Source organism: Miniopterus natalensis, chromosome 12 (assembly GCF_054644295.1).
Source record: "Miniopterus natalensis isolate mMinNat1 chromosome 12, mMinNat1.hap1, whole genome shotgun sequence".
In the NCBI taxonomy this organism is placed as follows: domain Eukaryota; kingdom Metazoa; phylum Chordata; class Mammalia; order Chiroptera; family Miniopteridae; genus Miniopterus; species Miniopterus natalensis.
Genome location: NC_142092.1, coordinates 58,169,223 through 58,185,984, shown reverse-complemented (window position 1 = coordinate 58,185,984; position 16,762 = coordinate 58,169,223). Strand labels below are relative to the sequence as shown.

Genomic DNA, 16,762 nt, shown 5'->3' with positions numbered 1-16,762 from the left:
AGTAAAGAGAACTTTAGCTTTACAGATAAAATTTTTATCAAGGAAATGTTACTCATGTATAACTTGTTAACTAAAAATCATAACTGATTAGAAAATAGATGCAAATTACAATAAGTTTTTCTTTTAATGGAGGTTAATTATGTTATTACATGGGTCAATATAATACCTATGAATGAATTACTTTATATTTAGCCTCCTTTTCATATAGATAAACAAAATTATTTATATTTACTTGACTGATGTTCATATTGTATTTGTATTGTATTAATTAATTTAAATATTTTTAGCATTTTTGTGACATCACTTCCTTATTCAAGATTAGTTCTTCTTCCACTACAAAATCACCTGAAATTTCATCACCCCAGGAAAGTAGGAATCAGACCAGTACTTTCCCTTCTCAGAGTCCAGCTTCTGACTCTTCAGACTCTGTCATTCAAGAACATAATGAATATTACCAGCATTCAGACTTAGGAGAGATGGTGCAGGAAGCCACAAACAGCACCTCAAATAACTCTCCCCTTTTGGAACTAAGAGAAAGAGAAATGCCCTGTGTTTCACCACCTGTGACTTCTTACAGTCAGACCAGCTATTGGAAAGACTCCAGTTGTAACCCTAACATAGTGCAGAATAATCCTTTTCTGATTAATATGGAGTCAAGGAACTCCACTGGCTACTCCTTTCTAAACCAGAATGATTCACAGACAGATGTCTTTTCTTTGGGTCTAACACAAATGAATTGTGAAACCAGAATATCACCGATCAACACTCAGAAGAGAATTGCCCTGAATTTTATAAATTATCAGAAAAAGGGAACACATGAAGCAAAAAGACCTGTAAGTGAAGAAGTATCTGCCCCTATCTTTTCATTAGGAGGCTCTCAATCACCTCGGCATTGGAACGTTAAGAAAAATGTGTGGGAGCGACAGAATCACTCATTCAACTTACAGTATGGTGCAGAGCAGACTACATGTGACAGATGGTACTCTCAGAAAGAAAACTTGTTCACTAATCAACAAAAATGTCTATCAGATGAGTCAGAAGGCCTCCTATGCAAAAGTTCAAATGGTAGGACTAGCAAGACTTTCTGGAAAGAATTACCATCTGTTCCCAGTTTGGATTTATTTTGTGCTTCTGACTCTAATGTAAATCAAAAAGAATTCAACAGTCTTTATTTCTACCAAAGAGGCAGAACATGTTTAGGACAGAAAAGGCACACTGAATCTTCATCTAACCCAGGAGACAAGAAATCATTAACAGGTAACTATTCAATAGCTGATAAACTATTCTCAAATGTAATTTAAAATCATGTAACCATCTCCAAATTTAAAAAAATTGTTTTAATTACACTTAAAAGAATGTTCAATAACTTTTGGTTCAAAGAGAAAATCAAAATTCTAAGTATAGATATCTAAGAAAATAAATACAAAGAAAATGTGTCACATTTTTGTAGCTTTAGATGAACCAAGCATTCAACTTCAGAAGTGAAAAACACAAAACAAATTTAAATAAGGCAGGAGACTGAAATCAACAAAGATTAAACAGAGAAATCAGTGAATTAGAAAATTAACTTATTTGTCAGGCAGGGCTATGTCTTGGGCTAAAGTTTATTCAGAGCTTATTGTATGCCAGGTGCCAATCTAGGTCCCTTATGCCGGTTATTTAATCATGACAATCTATTAAATAGATACTCACTATTAGCTCTATTGTGCAGTTGATGTTTCTGAACATTGATATCAATTTTTTAAAAGGACAATTTTATTTTCTCATATCTGGCAATTGTACCTCTCCTTTCTTCGTCATTTCTTATTGCATTGACCTGAAGATCTAGAACAAAATATTAAGTTGTAATGGTCATACAAGGTGACCTTGCCATGATGGGGGCTGGGGCAAAGAAAGGGAGAAAGCTTAAGCTTCAGAGCTCCTCTTTGGCATAGGCCCTTCAGTGAGGCCTGAGAGGGGCCCTAAAAATCTTATACTTTTTGTTTTATTAAAAGAGGACCTCCCAAATTGTATAAGCCCCAGTACTCACAAAATTTGGATTTGGTCCCCTTTAATAGTCAAAATTTCTTTTGTTCCTGATTTTAAAAAAAAAATCTTTATTATTGAGAGTATTACAGGTATCTCATTTTCCCCTCCAATTGAACCCCTCTACTTCACTACCACCCTCTCCCCAGGCCTTCACCCCATTTTTTACTGTGTCCATGCATTATACATATATGCATATAACTTCTTTGGTTAATCTCTTCCCACCCTCCACCCCGCTCCCTCTTCCCTCTGAAATAGGATCACCTGTTGCATGCATCAATGTCTCTGGATCTATTTAGTTCACCAGATTCTTTTGTTCATTAGCTTCTTCTTAAAGAAGACCCTTCAACTTTTCCTGTAGTGCTGCTCTGGTGGTGATGAACGCCTTTAGCTTTTCCTTGTCTGAGAAGCTCTTTATCTGACCTTCAGTTCTAAATGACAGCTTTGCTGGGTAGAGCAATCTTGGTTGTAGTTCCATGTTTTTCATCACTTTGAATATTTCTTGCCACTCCCTTCTGGCCTGCAAAGTTTCTATTGAGAAATCAGCTGACAGTCATGTATGTGCTCCCTTGTAGGTAACTAACTGCTTTCCTCTTGCTGCTTTTAAGATTCTCTCTTTGTCTTTAACCTTGGGCATTTTAATTATGATGTGTCTTTCTGTGGGCCTCTTTGGGTTCCTCTTGTTTGGGATCCTGTGTGCTTCCTAGACTTGTAAGTCTATTTCTTTCCCCAGGTAGGGGAAGTTTTCTGTAATTATTTTTTCAAATAGGTTTCCAGTTTCTTGGTCTCTTTCTTCCCCTTCTGGCACCCCAATAATACAAATTTTGGGTCTCTTGAAGTCCCAGAGGCTCCTTATAATATCTTCATATTTCTGGATTTTTTCTTTTTGCTCTTCTTTTCCTCATGTTCCAAATTGCTGATTTGATTCTCAGCGTCCTCTATGCTACTGTTATTCCCTGTAAATTATTCTTCATTTCAGTTTCTGTAGCCTTCATTTCAAATTGGTACTTTATTATGTTACCGATTTTCTCAGTTATTTCCCTAATAGTATGCTTAAACATGCTTATAAACAAAATTCTGAACTCTGTATCTGTTAGCTTGCTTGGATCTGTTTCATTTATTCCTCTTCTAGAGATTTCTTCTGTTCTTTCCTTTGTGACATGTTTCTTTGCCTCCACATTTTGGCTGCTTCCAGGTGTTTGTTCCTATGTATTAGGTAGAGCTGCTGTGTCTCCTGGAATTTGTAGAGTGGCTTTGTGTAGTAGGTGTCCTGTAGGGCCCAGTGGCTCAGCCTCCCCAGTCACCTGAGCTGGGCCTTCTAGGTGCTCCCCTGTGTGGGCTGTGTGCACTTTCCTGTTGTAGTTGAGCCTTGGTTGCTGTTGTCATCACTGGGAGGAATTGACCCCCAGGCCAATCAGCTGTGAGGACTAGCTGCAACTACAGCCAAAGAGCTGCTGTGCTGGAGACACCCCTATGGGGCAGGATTTACTTCAGTGGAGCTTTGGTGCTCACCAAGTGCACCCCTTAGGTGTGTCACTCGTGGATGTGGTGGGGTTGTAATCCAGTGTGGTTAGTCTGACCACCAGGTGCACTGTCTCTGGGGCCTCCCTGGAGGTGCAAAGTCAGCCTCTGCCAGTACCTTGCCCAGGGCTACCCAGCATGAGCTACACAGCAAACTGTAGTTGGCTGCTACTTGTGCTGGGCTTGGCGTTGTCCAGGAGGCTAAGCTATGAGCCAATACAGCTGCCACCAGTGCCAGGCCTAGGGCCACTTATCAAGCCATATGGGGCCCGCTGCTGCTTGTTTGAGAGATTTTAGGAAAGTCCTAAGCACGAGGCTCGAGAGGCCACTTGCACAGAAAAGCCCCTGGAAATGGCCTGCAGGTGGGGAGGGGCGGGGCCAAAGGTGTGAGTCAGGTGTTGGCGATTCAAATATGGCGCCTGCCTGCCTGCCCGCCCGCTGGCTGTGCGCAGGGAGGACTCACCAAAGGAGCTATGGCCTCCGCCAGCCCTTCTGCCTGGGAGGAAGCCGCCCTCCACCTCTCGCCCGGATCTCAGGCAGGTTAGTTCCTCCCCGAGTGTCCCGGGTCCTTTCAGGCTGCCCCCGGCGCTGGGCTCAGAGGGAGCGTCCGAGTGAGTCCGTGCCGGGCCTTTTAAGAGGAGCTGCTGGGGCTCCCGCAGCCTCTGTGACCCTCAGCCACAGTCCCCGCTGGTTTCACAGCCCAGAGTTGTGGGGACGTCTCTTCCCGGCCCTGCCCTGGGCTGAGGGCCTGCTGTGGGGCTGGGACCCCTCCCTCCTCCGGGAAACCTCCGCCGCCGAGATTCCCTCCCGGGTTTAAACCGCGGCACCGGGTGTGGGCCCGAGGCCAAGTTCTCCGCCCCTCCTACTGGTTTCGATGCTTCTTCAGTTCCTGGTTGTGGGGCTTCTGTTCAGCCAGATTTTAGGAGGTTCTGAGTGATGGTGGTTCTGTATTTTAGTTGTAATTTTGATGTGGTTTCGGGAGGCAGCGGATGCATTTGTTACCTACGCTGCCATCTTGTTTTTCTCAACCTTGTTCCTGATTTTAATAAGCAGTAGTATTCTATCCCTAGTTTTGTAAGTACTGTGAGGGATACTGAATTCTATCCAAACCCTCTTGGCACCTATTGGGGGAAAATCAAACCTGTTTTCTGTATTGACCTATTGATGCCAAGGATTACAAGTTTAATAATATTAAGTCATTTTTGCCATTTCTGTAATAAACCTAATTGGTTTTTGAGGAGTGATTTTTTAAATATGCTGTTGAACATAGTTGCTAATATTTATGATTTTCATATCTACATTCATAATGAAATGAATCTATGGTGTTATTTGTGCTCTGTTGCATTTTGACATGAAGGTAGGTAGTTCCAGCTTCATAAATGACCTGGCTGAAAATTCCATCTTTTTTCCACCCTGGAACAAATTAAATATGTAAACTGCTATTTATTCTTGAACATAGGGCCCCTAGTATAAGATAATCCTCCCATTTTCTCAATGAGATTTCAGAAAATATTTTTAAATAATTTAAAATATATATATATCTTTATTGATTTCAGAGAGAGGAAGGGAGAGGAAGAGAGATAGAAACATCAATGATGAGAGAGTTGTCATTGATCGGCTGCCTCCTGCATGCCCTCTACTGGGGATCAAGCCCACAACCTGGGCATGTGCCCTGACCGGGAATCGAACCATGATCTCCTGGATCCTAGGTCGATGCTCAACTGCTGAGCCATGCCCAGCCGGGCTAATAAATTTTCATATTTAAGCTTTTAGGGATATAGATGGAATAGTAAAATATCTACCCACATTTTATTTCATTTATTTACAAATATATATTTTTTAATTATATATAAGTACTTCCCAATTATTTCCATAAAATAATTTCATTCAAACAGTTCACATCTTTGATGATAGTATCTTCATTATCACTGTGGCAACTTTTATCTTTTTACTATGGCTTTCCATAGCACATCATTACCTCCAAATATGTTGTTTAAGATATAACACATTTTGAATTCATGTTGATGCAGCTCTAGAAAATTATCCAAAGCCCTTGGCATAACATCAAGATAATTTCCATTTGTCCTATAGATGTACATTTATGATATCTATGATAAAATTTACTACATTATTTTTTAAATGCTTATAATGGCATCCAACTCTTGCAATTATGAGATTGTATCTCCAGGAATAATTACTAAAATGACTTTAAATTTTTAGCCTCCTTTTTTTTACTGATTTAATCAATCGACCTAAGTATTCAAATCTAGGATATTTTCCGGCTAATGTATCTCATATATAATACAGTCATGTAAGGTGAGTCCATACATCGTCACCACCTGTCATATACAGCTCAGGATAAATTTTACAACATTACAGATATGGGTTAAGGAGCAGGCTTACTGAGAGAAAACTTAAAAGCAAGAGTTTTAGATCAAGGGAGATTTAATTATTTATGAAAGGAATGAGCATACAAATATGTGTTTATAACACTAATTAGTACTGGGCCATTAAGTATAGGTGCACTTATGCTAAGAATGTAATTTTTAATAGTCATTATTTTATCCCAGTTTGAAAATTTTAAAATTGTAGACAGATGATGAAAAGACAGGATCCATTTGAAAAGCTGGAAAAAGTAGCTACACTTTATTAATATCAGCAATGAAATGGTTTTTCTTTCTCTCCTTTTAACAGATTTCACATGCTCACAACTACCACAATTCAAAAAACAACGCCTACTGTATGAAAAAGTCCCTGGTAGAGTCGATGGACAAACTCGCCTAAGGTTTTTTTGAAAAAGAAAAGAATAGTGCTACATGCAACATTCCATTGCTTTTGTTGATAACCCAGTCACAGAATGTTTTAGATTTAGTCAGACATTAAACAAAATGCAATTGTTCTTAGATGTTTTCGGTTTTCTATATTAAGTTTTCCTAATATATATTCTGCCCTCTAGTTTGCATCTTTGCAAGTCAAATATTCTAGTTAGCATAGTAATTGTCTTAAGATCCAAATATCTCTAGATTAGCCTTTGTTAGGGCGGCAAAAGTGTCAGTTCAGCCTCCAAGATCCTCTCCCAAACACCCCATCACACGGAATTGTCTGGAACAGCCCCAACTTCCCAGATTGGCTCTTGCAATAGAAACTTCTATTCTTTCTCAGAGTGTTTCATTTCCCTGTGAGGTTTTCCATGTTCTAAAGGGAGTTACTTGCATTTAGATTCATTGCTGGTGGTAGTGATGCTGACCTTTGAGGTCTTGTGAGAGGCCTCGCTCTAAGTTCCTAGGTCCAGCTCAAATTTGTAGGCCTCACCAGAACACCACCTATCTCTTCCAGTTGTGATGGACATGGTACTCCTTCCCTTCCCACTGAGACTTGGAGTGCACCTGGGATCAACACCAGGGTGTCCCACCTCTTGCCTCTCATTGGAGTCTGGGTATTTTCCTCGAATATTGAGCCCCACCCTAAAATGAGGGATCCAACAAATAGAGTAGCCTAAGTTAAATGGAGTGGGGGAGTGCAAACTATAGTGATCCAAAATGAGGACCGAAAAAAAAGTTTTTCTGTCTTTTGCTTTATTATTATTTTTACCATACAAGAGTTATTAATTCAATACTTAATTTAAATTCCTTATTTATTTAAATTATTTAAATTTAATTTGATATAGGCAAGTATACACATCTTTTTTGATTTCTGGGTTTTAGGGAGACCTCTTTACCCTAAAGTTGTATAATTATTATCCTAACTTTTCTCCTAATGCTCCTGTATTATCTTTCTTTAACCCATGTGGGGTTTTTTCACATAGTGTAATTCAGGTTCAATTGTATTATCTTCCAAATGGATAGCCAATAATGGCAGCACCATTTACTAATTAAACCATACTTTCCCACTGAATAGAAAAAACAGTTGTCTATTTCTGAACAATTATGATCCATTCACCTATCCGCCTATTCCTACCCACAATAATATTATTTATTTTGGGCTTCCTTTTTTCCTACTTTTTAAAAAGCATATTGTTTCGATTCAGCAGTTCAAAGTAAAAATTTTTTTACTCATTTAAAAAAAATTTTATTGATTGATTTTTGAGAGATTGAGAGGGAGAGGGAGGGAGGGAGAGAGAAAGAGAAGAGAGAGAGACATTAATTTGCTCTTCTACTTACTTATGCATTCGTTGGTTGATTTTTGTATGTGCCCCAACGGGATCAAACCCACAACTTTGGCTTATCGGGACAACACTCTAACCAACTGAGCTACCTGGCCAGGGCCTTAAAGTAAATTTTAATAACTAGCAAAGTAAGCTTCACCCTCCCTTCTTTTATAAACACACACACACACACACACGCGCGCGCGTGCGCGCGCGGTTTTAAAAACTTCTTGGACACTTGATTTTTCCGTATGAACATTTTGATATTTCAACCAGTTTTCCCCAAAAGAAATAAGAATGCCACTAAATTTATATGAAATTTAGATTTAGTGATACTACATTTTAATACAATTATGTTAATATTCTGTAATTTATGTAGATCTTGTATACAATAAAACCTTTTCTTTATGACTTGCAACTTTTGTTAAATTCTCAAGTACTTTTTATCATTTTGTCATTAAAGTAGAAATGGGATATAGTTTCCATTTCCATTAGTTATTGCCAGTGTAGAAAATGCTTACTTTTCCATATATACTTTGTATCCAGAAAGTCTCCCAAATTTTATTACAAGTTCGAGTATTTCTTCTACTAGATTTTGATGAGTTTTCAAGGTGTACAATTATATAATCCATAAATACAGATAGTACTCCTAAAATCTTTATTCCACTTTATTATTTTGTCTTATTGCATTAGTTCATAATTCTAAGCAATGCTGAATAGTGGTGATAAAAGGTATTCTCTTTCGTTCCTAAAATGCTGGACGCTTCCATGTTGCGCCACATAGTAGAAAATTTGCTGTTAGTTTTGACAAACTGTCCTTTTCATCTTTAATTTCTTTCTCTTCCTGTTTCACTAATCCACTTAGTTTTTATTCAGACTACCGAATTTTATCAAATGACTTGTTGGCATAGATTCTCTTCTTTAAACCACTCATGGAATGAACTACACTGATAGATTCCCTTATATCGAACTAGCTTTGTTAGATTGTAATCTTCTCTTGATATACTACTAAATTCGGTGTGCTTATATTTCTATTTGTGAGATGAGTTTTCTTGTACTATCTTACCAAGATTTTTCTGAAGGAAAAAACAAAATAAAGAGAAGGTTTTTTTGTGGGTTTGTTGTTGATTTTTTACATACAAAGAGCTATACATAATTAATGTGTACAACTTGATGAGTTTGGAGATAAGTGAAACCACTATCACAATCTAGCTGTCACCTCCAAAAGGTTCCTCCTGCCCTCTTATTTATGATTTTTGTGATAAGAACAGTTAACATTAAATCTACATTCTTAGCAAATTTTTAAGTATGCAATAGAGTATTGTTAATGATAGGCACTATGCTGTGGGCAGATCTCTAGGACTTACTCATTTTGTAAAACAAAATTTGTTTGTTAATGGATATTTTTAAAAAATGCTTATTGTTAAGATGGAGAATGGAACATGTTTAAATGGTGATAGAAAAGATCCAGGAGAAGCTGAAGATAAAGGAGAAAAAGGATAATTGATCATGTGACACCTCAGAGAAGGGGAATCAGATCCAGAGAACAGATACAAGGGTTAGAAAGGAATAACTAAATTATGATCAAACGAAAGGAACTCGGGTTGCCTAGACTTGGAAGTTTAATGGCCAGAACTTAAGGGAGTTCCCGTCTAATGGCTTCTGTTTTCTCTACTGTAACACTACTTATGCTAAAAATATTTTCATTTATTTAGTTATGGTTTTATAAACAGTTATTTCAAGAGCAAATGTTGTCAGTAATTCAGAAATTCCTGTATTTATACATATACCTGTTTTTTACAAAATTCTATACGTACTTATAAACAAAAATTTTACCTCCCACTTCCAGCACTCAGTCTCACAAGCAAACAGAAATCCATGTAACCTTACAACAAAATCAGACACAAAAATGTTGCTGTCATGGAAAATGATGAATTAAGCAGAAATTTTATTTCCAAGCTCTTCAAAGATTATTACAAGCACAAATACAGTATCCTTTTTAAAGTGTCTCAAATTAAATCAAAGGCACATCATCCAAGTAAAATACTTATGACACTAAAAATCCATTTAGCTTGTAAGATTTTCACACTGCTTTGTTTTCAATCATTTGCAATGCTCTGTAAGCCACATTTTAAACATTTGTGAAATACATTAAATAATGCAGTATTTTTTAAAGTACAACCACAACTATAAAATAGAGGAACTTAAGACAAAGATTAGGTCTGCTGCACACAATGGGGAGATCTGACACACAACACATTAATCTTTCCAAACAAGTTTGCTAAGAAACAGCTTCCATATTTAGTGTTAAAATTTAAACAACCTCACTTACAAAAATCAAGACATCATCTGATTAATAAAGTCTATTCCCCCCTCCCAATTTCACATTGGCTTGCCTGCATTTAGAAACTAAATTCATGAGAAAAGGACAAGTTTTGTTATGGTGTAAAAATTTTAGGAACAACAAATTACAAATATTCAATTTTTTAATAAACAAAAATGTTTTCCTTCCCAAAATGTAAACATTCAGTAAATAAAACACACATAATATTTCAGGTATAGAAACACTAGTAATTCACTTATGAAAGAGGTGCACTTTTGTATATTGGGCAGTACGATTTTTGTTTATCCTAAGTATAAAGCACTTCCCCAACAAACCGGGCCATCATTATTATTTAAAAGTCTACTCCTTCACCCAGTTTCCTTAGTTGAGTTGCAACTGCCAATTTATGTAGAATTCTGGCTATAAGACCAGCCCACAGGAAAGGTCTGAAATACCTAAAAGTCATTTGGTTAGAGAAAAATGTTTTCTTGAGACTTGGAGGCAGTCATTCATCACTTTGCGCCTGAAGGCATTCCTTAGCGAACTTCTTTCCTACTGGAAAGAGAATTTGGATCATTTTCACCTTAGTAAGATTGATACATGAAATTGACAGTCAGCATTTCATAGGGCACTTTAGTATTCTCAAAGCAGGGAGTAACAAGTTATTTTAAAAACCCATCCAAACCACACCACTGAAGGAGTAGCACCCATGAACATGCTCTGTGAAAAGAAACACGCCATGCCAGCGTAAAACTGTTACTATAACACCACAAATGTCAGCATCTTTCATTAAAAGGTATGACAGTACCTGATAGTACAATTACTTCTTTTTAATGTGAGTAATTTCCTTTACATGTATGTGAAACAGGACCTAAAATGATTACTTACTGTATGAAAACCCCTTAGAACACATAATTTGAAATATAGAGTGTCACCAAAAAATGTCTATACACACTTTGAATAATTATAAAGGCAGTGTTTATTAAAATATTTTATTTTCAAAATTCAGCTATCAGCTGTTAAAGTGTGTATACATTTTTTGGGGGACACCCTGTATGTTGGCCTCAAAAGACTCTAATAATCTACTCCCTGATCTCCCAAAAAAGTGAAACTGTGAATGAGACCCCATACAATACATTAGAACCCATCAAATTTCTAACAAGACACCAGAGATGTTTTCATTTCAAGAATCGGCTTTTAAAGCTCTTTTAACCTGACTCACACTTCTCCCCAGTAACTACATTAAAGCTTCCTCCATTAAAACACAGAGATATATTCGGAAAGCCTTTAGGAAAGAAATCGCAGCTGGCAGGAGGAACCAGTCTCCTCCTCTGGGGAGTCCTTAGTCCCAAGAGTAGCAAGTCAGCTGATAGCACCAAGCAGCAAGTGACAGCTCTGGGGCGGTGTTAGAACAGAGAGAATAGGATTAAGGTCAAGAATTACCACCAGCTAACCCAGTTAAAGAGCTCAAGTACATAAGCATATTAACAGCTCCTGAGTTAGTGTCAAAGAGGGTTGAGACTCTCTTAATTAGGTGCAATCAATCCACAGGCGGGATAAATGCAGACTAAAGTCACCCTTCAGGGAGAGTTGTGCGTTTTGCTGCTTTTCATTTTCATTCAAAACTCAGCTGCCCAAATCCTTTGGGAAGCCCTGTGATAGCGCCATGGCCCCAAGCTGGCCTGGTGCGTCATAACTCACCAGTCTTCAGAGCAGAGCACAGGATCTGGGCTCCCTGAAGGGGTTGCTTCCTGCGGGAACACCGACCAGCAGGGCATCCTTGCAGGCGTTCTGCATGCAGTACTGCTGGAGCTCTGCAGCCGCCTGAGAGACCTGAAACCAAAGGGCTCAGCTTGATTCGCTGCTCACAGCCAGACCCGCCCCACAGCCCTTTGATATTCTGGAAAATGCTCACACAGCCTGATCACACTGCTTGTGACGGCCAAAAAGTCTCTTTTTTTGCTCAAAGTTCTAATAACCGAACTCCAAAGAGGAAAGGTTACAATTTCTATGAACTCTGAGTCAGGATATTTTTGGTCAATTGCTTATTCAACAAAAGCAAGAAAAGGGAGTGTCTCTGATCAACTCAGAATCCTAGTTCTAGGACTAAGTTGGTAAAGAAATAGCTCATTCTAGTGTTCCCTTTTACAAATTTTAAATTTTCATTTATAAAGTGTGCATTGATACATCTATGTTTGCCAGGCAAACAAACTGTTTTAATGTATACAAGGCTGGAGAGTTATCCAGTGTGCTCAAAACAAGTGACAGAGCCCAGCCAGCATGACTCAGTGGTTGAGCGATGACCCATGAACCAGGAGGTCAGGGTTCGATTCCCAGTCAGGGCACATGCCTGGGTTATGGGGTTGATCCCCAGTGGGGGGTGTGCAAGAGGCAGCTGGTCAATGACTCCCTCTCATCATTGATGTTTCTATCTCTCTATCCCTCTCCCTTCCTCTCTCTGAAATCAATAAAAACATATTTAAAAAAAATAAACAAGTGACAGAGTTCTTCCACCTTGCTAGAGGCAGGATAGCTTGCTTACTAGTTAACAGAGCAGCCTCTGGAACCACATTGCCTGGGCTCAAATTAGCTGTGTCACTACCTGTATGAACGTGGGCAAGTCTCTGGACTTCTCAGTTCCTGTTTTCCTCCATTTGATGCATATTTATACTCGGAAGCTTTCCTCATCCCCCCCCTTTTATTTTTTGCATTGAAAGGTGTTTTGTATAAAAACTCACCTATATTGTACAAAAATGATTCCAATTGCTGTTCGAATATTACTACCACTTTCTGTTAATTTTCCAAGCTTCCAAATAACTGGAAAATAAATTCCTTATGTTACAGTTATCTAGTTTCTAGGATGCTTTTAGGAATTTTGGTTTCATTAATATAATAACCATCTGTGTTATATAATATAAACACATAATGTAATGTCGTCAGAGTAATATTTAAGCTTACTTTTCCCTCAACAGAAGTTCTGTCATTTTCACATTAATTGTAATTGGAGTTAATGGTTACATTAGAACAGTCATTATTTCAAAAGAAATTTGGAACCAATTATGCTCATGCTTATTTTATCGCTGCATCAGAGGGAACCCCACACATGAGTGCAAGAAATGGGATTAACTGACCCCTGGCTTAAGCAACATGGTTAAAAATTAAGGTGAGCCCTGGCCGGGTGACTCAGTTGGTTGGAGGGTCGTCCCATACACCAAGAGGTGATGGGTTCAATTCCCGGTCAGGGCACATACCCAAGTTGCGGGTTCAATCCCCCCCGGTCAGGGTGCAACCAATCAGTGTTTCTCTCTCACGTCAGTGTTTTTTTCTCTCCCTCTTTTCCTCCCTTCCTCTCTCTAAAAATCAATTTTTTAAAAAGTGAAGGTAAGAGGACATGCAGAGAAAATAAAAGTGGTCAGCATTTCTCTAGCACTTTGCTGGGAGAATTCAAGACCAAACACTTGGAAGCTGGAACCTGCTACTGGAGGTGGGATAATGCCCCCCCAGATTATATGATTTTTGCCTGGTTTGAGCCCATTCTCACCCAGCAACTTCTGAGAGGCTTCTCCAAAGCAAAGAAGGGGTCTTTGGGAGGATATGGAGCATTCCAATCACTGTGAAGGGATGCTCAAAAATTGGTGTCCTGGTTTATTGACCAGTTAGCAAGTCTGTGAATGAGAAGACGTCTCTGGGTGTGCTGAGAACATCCATCCTGAGCCCTGAAAGGAGGAGACCAGACCTTGGATTGTTGTGACTCCCTAAAGTGCTGCCTGTGGGAAGCACGGCCAACCACCCCAGGTCATGCTACCATGAGGACACCCCTCCACTACGTTTAATGCCCCTGTGACCTTGAACAATTCGCTCAAATTCTTGAGGTGTCAGTTTCATCGCCCATCCTTACTTTCTAAATGTAGCTAAGAATATGTTCCCTAGCTTCTTCACAGGGCAGGCAGGCGCCTGGCTGAGTTTTCCTTTCCACCTCAGGTCTCCACAACAACTTGAACACTTGCTGCAACCACAGCTTCAGTTCCCTGACCTCCTCTCCTCAAACCACCTTCCCCTCAAGGCCAACAGTTACAGCCAAGACCTGTTAACTGCTCCACATCTGAAATTTCACACTCCAACATCCTGCTTTCTGATCACAATCTCTCCCACGCAGCCAGGGCGCTGCTCCCTGGTCTCCCTGCATCCGTTCTTTGATCTCAGGGAGGACCCCTCCTCCCCTTTCCTCCAGCCCATCCCCAGGAGGCTGGCTCGGTTCCTGCTCTAACCCGCCCAGGCTCTGCCTCTTTCTGGGCAGGCCCTCAACCTCCTCGCCCTCCACCCCCACTTCCATCGCGCTGTCAGACCTCCCCTGCTAACCCACTACCTGGGTCAACTACCACTCACTGTGGGCACTCAGAGTCCTGGGTGGCCCAATTCTGCCGGAGGTGGGGAAAAAATCACAAATAGGGGAGCCAGTCTCCACCTCGCAGCGGCTGGGTCTTTGGAGTCCAAGGTGTGTAGGGAAGCGCCTGCGAGGGGATCCCCCCATCCCCCACAGCACTCTCTCCACCCTCGCTCGGCTGATCCCATTAGCTCCCTTTCCTCTGCCCCAAAGAAAACCTGGCCTATTTCACGAAGAGAACTGTCACCACAAGTCCTTAAGTCCCCATCCGGAAACACCCACCTTCAGACATATCCTTACCCCCTTTCTTCCAATCCCATGCCCTCCAAAGACAGACCCCCGTCTCTTCTCCCTCCAAATCTCCTCCACTTGTTCCTTCTGCTCAACCTCAAAACATGGCTTTTGTTTCCTTTTTTTTTTTAAAGTCCTTTCCTGTTGGAAACAAGAATTCTTTTTTTAGTCTGCCTACCTTGTTCCAATCTAGATTCTGCTTCTACTACGGAAGCCTCCTGGGCATTCCAGGGCGCGCTCTTTACTTTGTTTCATACTCTTCCCATCACTTACTGTCTGAAGTGATTTTCCTTAGTGCTAATGTTTCCTGTTTACCGCCCCGCAGGGTCGCCGCGTCCTCAGCACCGAGGACAGTGCGGGCCGCAGCGAGAAGCGGGACGGCAGCGCTCAGGGTCACACACACTCCCCGGACGCTGCTCTTCTGGGCTGGCCGCTGACCGCCACTGCGCACAGGTGCGTTTTAACCGGCTCAGCAAACCCTGGGCATGTCGCCTAAGCCCCAAATTTCGCTTCAGTCGCCGTGCTTTCTCTCGGTCCTCTTCTCAGCCACCTCTCCTGGCGGGCGCTGCGCTCCCCCGCCCCGGTCTCCTCACAAACTCCTTTCCCGCCCCTCTGCCAGCCTGGTCCCTGGGCTCCAGCCCACAAGGCTGAACACCTTCTGGACATCTCCTCAAGGTCCGCGTATCCCCGACTGCGCTGTCTCCGCCCCACCCCGAGCTGCAGCAAATGGCCGCGCCGTCCCTCCGGTCGCCCCCGGGAAGCCTCTCCCCTCCCCCTCAACCCGTCACCGAGGCCCATCCATTCATTCGGTGGCCTCCGCACCTCAGGCCTCGGGTCTCCGGCCTCTCCGGCCTCGCGCACCAGCCGAGTCCAGGCCGCGGGGGCGTCGCCGGCATCGCCGGTCCACTCGCGTCATCCGGCTCCCCTGCGTCCCCCGAGTCCCCGTCCCCGCCACCCCAGTGGAAACGCCGCGGGGCACTCGGTCCCGGACCAGCCCCGCGGGGACACTAAGCCCGTCTCCCTCCCCTCAGGCCCGCGTCCCCACCGCTCCTGGGCTCCTGGGTCCCGCCCGGCCACGCGGGCTCCCCCTCCTCCGGGCCGAGCCGCGAGCCAGGGTGCGGGCGCCGATCTCCCCGCTGCCCGCCCCGCGCGGCCTCTCCACGCCCCGCGCCCTCTCGCGCTCGGCGGCCACGCGCCCGGGCCTCAGACGCTGTCCGCGCCCTGAGAGACGCGCTGCCGCCCGCTCACCTTGATCCTCTCCACGCCGGCCTCCAGCTTGAGCTGCTCCACCAGGCGCTGCAGGGCGTGCACGCTGGCCCCGGAAGACATGGCGGCCGCGCTGCGCTTCCAGGGCCGGAGCAGCCTGCCCAGCCGCGGGCACCCGGCGCCGGCACCGCCCCGGGGCGGGGAAGCCGCTGCGCCCGCCCCACCACGTAGGCGTCACGCCGGCCGCTGGGCCGCTGCTCCAGCGCCGCAGGTAAGCTCCGCCTCCGCGTCTGCCCGACTCAGCCCCTTCCGGAAGCGTCGCCCTGGCGGACACGCCTCCTTCGCCGCCGCACGGCCGTTCTCTGCGCCTCGCGCGTGTCCGGCACCCTTTCACTGACAGGGTCGCTATTCCGGCAGAGGGGCCTTAAACCACCCCTCTCCGTAAAATAATGAACCGAGAAGGTGTTTCCGGCAACGTGATCATCAAAATGGCAAAATCAGATGCCTTCGGTTTTCTAACACGATTAAAAAGAAACAGGAAAACACGCGCACAGCCGTACTTAAGTGACACCACCTAACGTACGGTAACCCCCACCCCCCTCGCGCCGCGTCGCCGTTACAGCTGAGGACCAACCGGGAGCTCAGCCCGCGGGCCTGCGGACGCGGCCTCTCCGGGGAGGTCTCCGCGGGCGCCTCGAGGTCCCGGAGCAGCGGGACCGCGCGGCCGGGCCGGCGGGAGGCGCAGCCTTAGACGGCGAGCGGCGGACCGCTCCGCAGCCGGACAGGCCCTCTGAGCGGTGGCGTCCCTGCTGGCGCCGGTGCCCGGGCGGGCCAGGCGGGCCTGCCGCACAGCACAGCTGCAGCCCTG

At 43.1% G+C, this 16,762-nt stretch overlaps 2 protein-coding genes across 3 annotated transcripts in view; one reads left to right on the top strand and one right to left on the bottom strand.

Annotated features, from left to right (window-relative positions):
* SHOC1 (shortage in chiasmata 1) overlaps positions 1-6,341 on the top strand; it is a 45,797-nt gene extending 39,456 nt beyond the window's left edge. Inside the window, exons 25-26 of the mRNA XM_087822834.1 lie at positions 288-1,257; positions 6,241-6,341. Coding sequence (XP_087678960.1) covers positions 288-1,257; positions 6,241-6,341 — 1,071 coding nt within the window. The remainder of the gene's footprint in view (positions 1-287; positions 1,258-6,240) is intronic.
* Positions 6,342-9,618: 3,277 nt separating this feature from the next.
* GNG10 (G protein subunit gamma 10) lies at positions 9,619-16,053 on the bottom strand. Of its 2 annotated transcripts, none has more exons than XM_087822833.1 (3): positions 15,937-16,053; positions 11,715-11,846; positions 9,619-10,560 (listed from the first exon to the last, which is right to left on the bottom strand). In XM_087822833.1, the coding sequence occupies exons 1-2, from the start codon at positions 16,015-16,017 to the stop codon at positions 11,721-11,723; spliced, it is 207 nt and encodes a 68-aa protein (XP_087678959.1). In that variant the 5' UTR covers positions 16,018-16,053; the 3' UTR covers positions 9,619-10,560; positions 11,715-11,720. The 2 variants fall into 2 exon arrangements, with proteins under 2 accessions (XP_087678959.1, XP_087678958.1); XM_087822832.1 differs by having other exon boundaries at positions 9,619-10,565; positions 15,937-16,040.
* Positions 16,054-16,762: the final 709 nt, after the last annotated feature.